This window comes from Psammomys obesus, unplaced genomic scaffold, assembly GCF_907164565.1.
Source record: "Psammomys obesus unplaced genomic scaffold, mPsaObe1.curated_primary_1811, whole genome shotgun sequence".
Lineage (NCBI taxonomy): Eukaryota > Metazoa > Chordata > Mammalia > Rodentia > Muridae > Psammomys > Psammomys obesus.
In genome coordinates, this window is record NW_026590407.1 from 30,374 (window position 1) to 36,785 (window position 6,412).

The 6,412-nt window shown below is 35.6% G+C and overlaps 1 protein-coding gene across 1 annotated transcript in view; it reads right to left on the reverse strand.

Moving 5' to 3' along the window:
• The window catches only part of Nrk (Nik related kinase), a 135,474-nt gene that overhangs the window by 14,760 nt on the left and 114,302 nt on the right, over window positions 1-6,412 (reverse strand). The window contains exons 20-21 of the mRNA XM_055607309.1: window positions 5,451-5,709; window positions 3,877-4,020 (exon numbers count right to left, since the gene is read on the reverse strand). Coding sequence (XP_055463284.1) covers window positions 3,877-4,020; window positions 5,451-5,709 — 403 coding nt within the window. The remainder of the gene's footprint in view (window positions 1-3,876; window positions 4,021-5,450; window positions 5,710-6,412) is intronic.

Consider the following 6,412-nt stretch of genomic DNA (forward strand, 5'->3'; position numbering starts at 1 on the left):
ATCTATCTATCTATCTATCTATCTATCTATCTATCTATCTATCTATCATCTATTATTTATTTTAGTTTTGTTGTTTGATTTTTTGAAACAGGGTTTCTCTCTGTTTGGCTGTCCTGGAATCGCTTTGTAAACCAGGGTGGCCTCTGCCTCCCTGAGTACTGGGATTAAGGGAATGTGCCATCATACCTGGCTATAATGAATAATTCCATTTTGTACAATAGAACAACAACATTCAGTACTCTCATTTCAAATTTACTCTCTATTGCCTGTCTTTTCTCTTTCCATTAATCCAGCCTCTGGCAACCACCAGTCTACTCTCAGCCTCTTGGGGGCAATGTTTTAATTATTTCTTTTACTTTGTGAGATTATGCTGTAATTACATCATTTATGTCATTTCCCTCTCCCCCCTTCAAATCCTTCTTTCTCTATAATGTTATATAACATATAACACTTTTTCTCTCTTTCATAGCCACGGACATAACATAACTTTTGTTATGTGCATCTATGCATATACATGGATAATCCTAAATATATAAATATAACATGTTGAGATAATTTTTATATTCCACTCATGAGTGAGATATTCTTTAATTTTCATTTCCTAATAACTAATCTCCTCAAGTTCTTATAATTTATTTAAGAACTAAAAACCCTGTATATTGACTTTACTCATTTTTTTAGTCACTTTTAAGAATGTTATAAAAGTCCCAATAATGCTGGGTAGAGTCTTTCAGAGTCCCACTGTGGTAGGCTCCTGTCCTGATCCCTGTTTTTGTCCCTCTCCTGATATCTGTCTGCTTGCCTTTCTGAATGAGGATTGCTCATCTTACCCAGGGTCCTCCTTCTTGCTTAGCTTCTTTAGATGTACAGATTTTAGTATATTTATCCTATATTATATGTCTAATATCCACTTAAAAGTGAGTATATACCATGTGTGTCTTTCTGCTTCTGGGATACATCACTCAGGATGATCTTTTCTATATCCCACCATTTGCCTGCAAATTTCATGGTTTCCTTGTTTTTAATTGCTGAGTAGTATTCCATTGTGTAAATGTACCACAATTTCTTTATTCATTCCTCCGTTGAGAGACATCTTGGTTTTTTTTTTTTTTTCCAGTTTCTGGCTATTATGAAGGAAGCTTCTATTAACATGGTTGAGCAAATGGCCTTGTTGTGTACTTCAGTATCTTTTGGATATATGCTTAGGAGTGGTATAGCTGGATTTTGAAGAAACACTATTCCTACCCAGCAGGGTATCAAAGCAGATGCTGAGACTCATATCCAAACTTTGGGCAGAGTGCAGGGAATCTTATAGAAGAAGGGGCAGATAGAAAGACCTGGAAGGGACAGGAGCTCCACAAGTAGAACAACAGAACCAAGAAATCTGTTCCCTAGTGGTATTTTCTGAGACTGATACTCTAAACAAGTACCATGCATGGGGATAACCTAGAACCTTTGCACAGATGTAGCCCATGGCCGGTCAGTATCCAAGTGGGTTCCCCAGTAAGGGGAATAGGAACTGTCTTTAACATGAACTCAGTGGATGGCTCTTTGATAACCTCCCCCTGAGCGGGGAGCAGCTTACCTGGCCACAGAGGAAGACAATGCAGCCAGTCATGATGAGACCTGATAGGCTAGAGTCTGATGGATGGGGAGGAAAAATTCCCCTACCAGTGGACTTGGAGAGGAGCATGGGAGGAGGTGAGAGAGAGAGTACAGGATTGGGAGGGAATGAAGGAGGGAGCCTCTGCTGGGATACAAAGTGAATAAGCTGTAATTAATATTAAAAAAATCTCAGTTATAATAATCTTTTTTTTGAATTTTATTTTTTTTCTTATCATTACATTTTATTAACTCTGTATCCCAGCCGTGTCCCGATCCCTCATTCCCTCCCAGTCCCTCCCTCCCTCCCTCATCTCCAATGTGCCCCTTTCCAAGTCCACTGATGGGGGGGGAACCTCCTCCCCATTCATCTGATCCTGTTTTATCAGGTATCTTCAGGACTGGCTGCAAAGCTCTCCTCTGTGGCCTAACAGGACTGCTCCTCCCTTGGGGGGTGGGGAGGCCAAAGAGCCAGTCATTGAGTTCCTGTTAGAAATAGTCCTTGTTCCCCTCACTATGGGAAACCAATTGGGGTAATAATAATCTTAATGTGATTAATTTTACTGTGTTTTAGTAGGAAATTTTAAAGAAGTATTAGGGTTCCAAAATTATTATCATGGTTATTTTATACTAAACTAGTAAAATAAACTACTCTTCACATTGCATTCTTGAAAGTTCCTTTCAGAGTAACCTTAGAAGATTCTTATCTGATGACGATGTTTTTATAGTATTTGACACAACAACATTGTTTTTTTGGTTGAGGTATGCTTGCTTACCATGTACAGACCTTAGGTTTAAACCCCAGTTTAAAAAAAAAAAACAAATAAAATTTGGATTAAGTTTAGGGATTGTAAAAAATGTATAACTGGGTTTTCAAAATCAGATGAAAATAAATCTCTTATCCAGATGTTCTCTCAGATATCCAGATGTTTTCAAAACTAAGTACTGTTTCTGTGTACCTGAATGATTGGTCATAAAGTATGATTAAAATATTATGAAGTCTGAGTTTACCTCTAAAATGATATTACCTCTAATCAAACCTTGAAGCAGAATTAATCTCATGCAATCAGTATATGATGTGGCAATTTACACACACACACATATATATTTCACATATACCTTATATGTTATGAAGTACAAAGACTCATATAAATATCGGTGGTTGGTATGGTTTTATTTGATTGCCAAATATTAAGTTAACCATTCCTACTAATTTGTGAACTGTCTTTTGATTTTTTTTATTTACTCAGTTATGATTAGTATTAGGTCTCTAGTATTAGGGCTAACTAAGGTGCTTATAAACATATCAAAGCAGATATTGGCTGCCAGGTTGTCCCAGCATCCCTCAGCCCTTACATGTTACAGGGTCCTCCTGGGAGGCATGTCCTTCCCCTTTTGCTGAAACCTCCAGCTCAGCTGCTGGGCTGGCCTTCTACCAGCTGCATTTCCATTTTGGTTACACTGATCCTTTTACCCTTTTTTTCTAATGGCCTCTTGACCTCTTGGCTGCTACTCCAGGTTCCCCTTTGTCTATCTCCTCTCTCTTTTCGTATGGCCTCATTCAGTCTGCTGGTCATGTTCACTTTAGACTCTTCCAGATGCCTCTGTTTATGCCTCTGGGTATGCTCTCTCTCATGTCTACAAGAAAACTGCCACTCAGCCATACCTAGGAAAGTCATGTCATTGTTTTAATTATTTATTTTTCATTCATTTAGTAAGTCACAGTTTAACACCAACTTACTTGTTTTTTTTAAAGTCAAAGTTTCAGGCTCTGACAGATCAAGATTATGAAAACCAACCACTGTTTGGGAAAGGTGCAGATGTCTTCAGGGCATCCATTCTTGTACCTAATCTTGTCTATCTGCCCTTGTAATAAGGCAGAGACAGGTAAAATTCTCTCTTTTGCCCAAATATTCATCCATTTGGTTCTTTGTTGTTTCTGATATATCATAAGCTAGATGGTGGATATTGGTGTTGGCCCTTGTGGATGTTGATTTCAGCTATGCAATTTTAGAGATAACTCTGAAAAGAACTTTCAAGGAAGTAAAAGCAGTTTTTCTGATCTCCAACCTAGGTTAGGTGCATCAAGATCAAGGGATTTTATTTAAAGTGTAAAAGGATATAAAAACACAAGTAGGAGATTCTGCTGTCCCAGTTAAAGGGTATATTTAAAGTGTTTTCTTATGAACAGTTTTACCTAAGAAAGCCTTTAACCTAGTTTGCACTTCAATTACTCCACATAATTACTTAGCTAATTTTAGGTCTTAAACAAACCAGAGATGGTTATCAGCAAATTGAGTGCCTCCACGACTTGAATCTGGCAGAATGGTCTTCGTTTTATAAGTTTAATGATGTCTGCCTTTCCACTTCTGTCCATCAGATACAAACTAGTTCGGGTGCCCAGCAATAAATTGACTCCTGTTCAGACACAGACAAAGAAAAGTGTTGTATTAACTGATTATAGTTATTAGCATGTATTAATTCTATAGAAAGTGGTTTCAGTGTGTTTTTTTTTAACTTATCTGTCACATAATTTAAGCAAAATCACTCTCATTTACCTCCTTATCATTTTCTTTTTCACTCCCTCTAGTCCTTTTCCATTTCACTAATAGTCCCCATTATACTTTTAGGACCTTAAATTAAAAAAAAACCCTACATTTTGCATAGGAGGCCAAATGTGTATTTGTCTTTATTCATTTGGCTTATATCAACAGCCAGTTATAACTTATTTTCCTACAAACATGATTCTACTCTTTTCACAGCTGAATAACATTACCATGTATATGTGTATTCCATATTTTTGCCCTTTATTGATTTTCTAAATACATATTTAGATTTACTAAATATATATATATATACTGATTTACTAAGTATATATGTATAATTACTTTTGTAATTTGAGTTTACTAATCTATGTAAAGATGATTTTCAGCATTTCAGTCTACTGTTAGCCTTGTTTACCTCATACTATTCAACTATGTACACTCTTATCAGCTTATGTCTCATAAAAATGTGTAAGTAGACGTCCTTACACTGTAGCAATATTTTATTGCCTGCTGTCTTGTGTGCCACCTGACATACAGAATATTGTGTATACTGTGTCACAAACATTTGCAGAACCAATGAGTCCTTCTGAAAATTACCTTTAAGCAAACTTATTCTGTACAAGCACAGTTTATTTTGGTTAATTTTCTAGATATGAAACTACATTTCTGGGTAGTTGCCAGACTGAAGTGCTTATGCCACTAAATTGGAAAATCATTGAGGATGAACATTTTCTTCAAATGGCTCAGTAAATATAGTTAAATTTGTTACTTGCTTCTATTTTTTATTTAAGAAACTTCTGTTCAATCATGCATTAGGTGAAAATCTATAAAATGTGAAGTTTACTTTGGATCTCTCCCCTGGTTGTGATTAAATTATTTTATAGTAATGTTTTATACAGACTAGCTTGGGACTACCTATAATCTCAGCCCTGCTGATATGGTCATAAATTTTCTAAAACAAAGAGTAGAAAAAGTTTGTTAAATTTAAGACTTTACAGAGAGAAATTAGACTCTAGAATTAAAAATCAGAAGATCCTGCAGAAATCTTTCTTGCAATAAGCATATGCCAACTTATAAAACATTAAACTCAATTTTTCAAATAGGATAAAGTCTAATTTTGTATTTCCCTCCAGTTAAGTTAAAAAACATAAAAAAATAGAAGACATTAATTCAACAAGCCAATTCAACTGTCAGCCAATTACAATAAGTTCATTTTAATTATACTGGCAATGGTAAAAATGTTTTACTTCTATAAGCTTTGCAAGTTTTCTACTTGCAAAGTTTCAAAAAAATCAAACTTACCCCATAAAGAACCACAGCAGATCTCAGAAGTGAACTCCTTTTCATACACGTGGATTAGTGGTTTGTTATATGCTGGAGAGACATAGAGTGGGTTAACATTGACTTCAGATGCTAGCTGAGGTGGGTTTTCAGGCACCTCAACAAATCCAGCATATACTGTAAAGGGAAAGGTATTGAGACAAATCACTGGTCTATACACTAATGTGCCAAGTATTTCCATAATGGAGATATCCCTCAAATTTGGTTTCCTTATTGCATTTCATCTTTTATGCAAGTGTTTTTGTAAATTAATTTTTTAAATTTAAATTTAATTTTTTGACAATTTATTCATTATATATCTGTTCTTAGCTCAATGGAAAATAAGAATCATAGTGGTTAAAATAAATTGCTGAGTATGAATTTGATTTGTGGCTTTGATTAAAGTGCAAAACCAAGAACTGAATGAAGGACTCAATATCTCAATTGCAGTTCAAATCTAGTCATCATAAAGATTCAGTGACAGCTGGGTATGATAGCAAAGGCTTGTGATCCCAGGAAGATGAGGAAGTCAGTGCCAGTAACAGCTATAGAATGAGGTCAGTGCCATCCTTGTTACACGAGACTCCCAACAATCTAAGAGAAAAGAAAAGATTTTACTGAGGAGTAATTAGAAATATATAAATATATATTATTTATTTATTTGGGCACATATATTGGGGCTTCGTTCTTTCCTTCCACCATGTGGGTCTAGGGGATTAGACTTGTTAGGCTTGGTGGCAAATACCTTTACCTTCTGAGTCTTCTTGCCAGTCTGAGGGATAAATTTTTAAAAGCATGCATCAATCTCAATTTATACCAAACAAATATTCAAATGAATTACTGGCTGAGCAAGTAGAAGCATTCTGCATGGAAAATCACACCAGAAATACTTAAAGGTAGCATTCACACTGCCAGTATCAGAAGTAGAAGCAGAACCTCTGGAA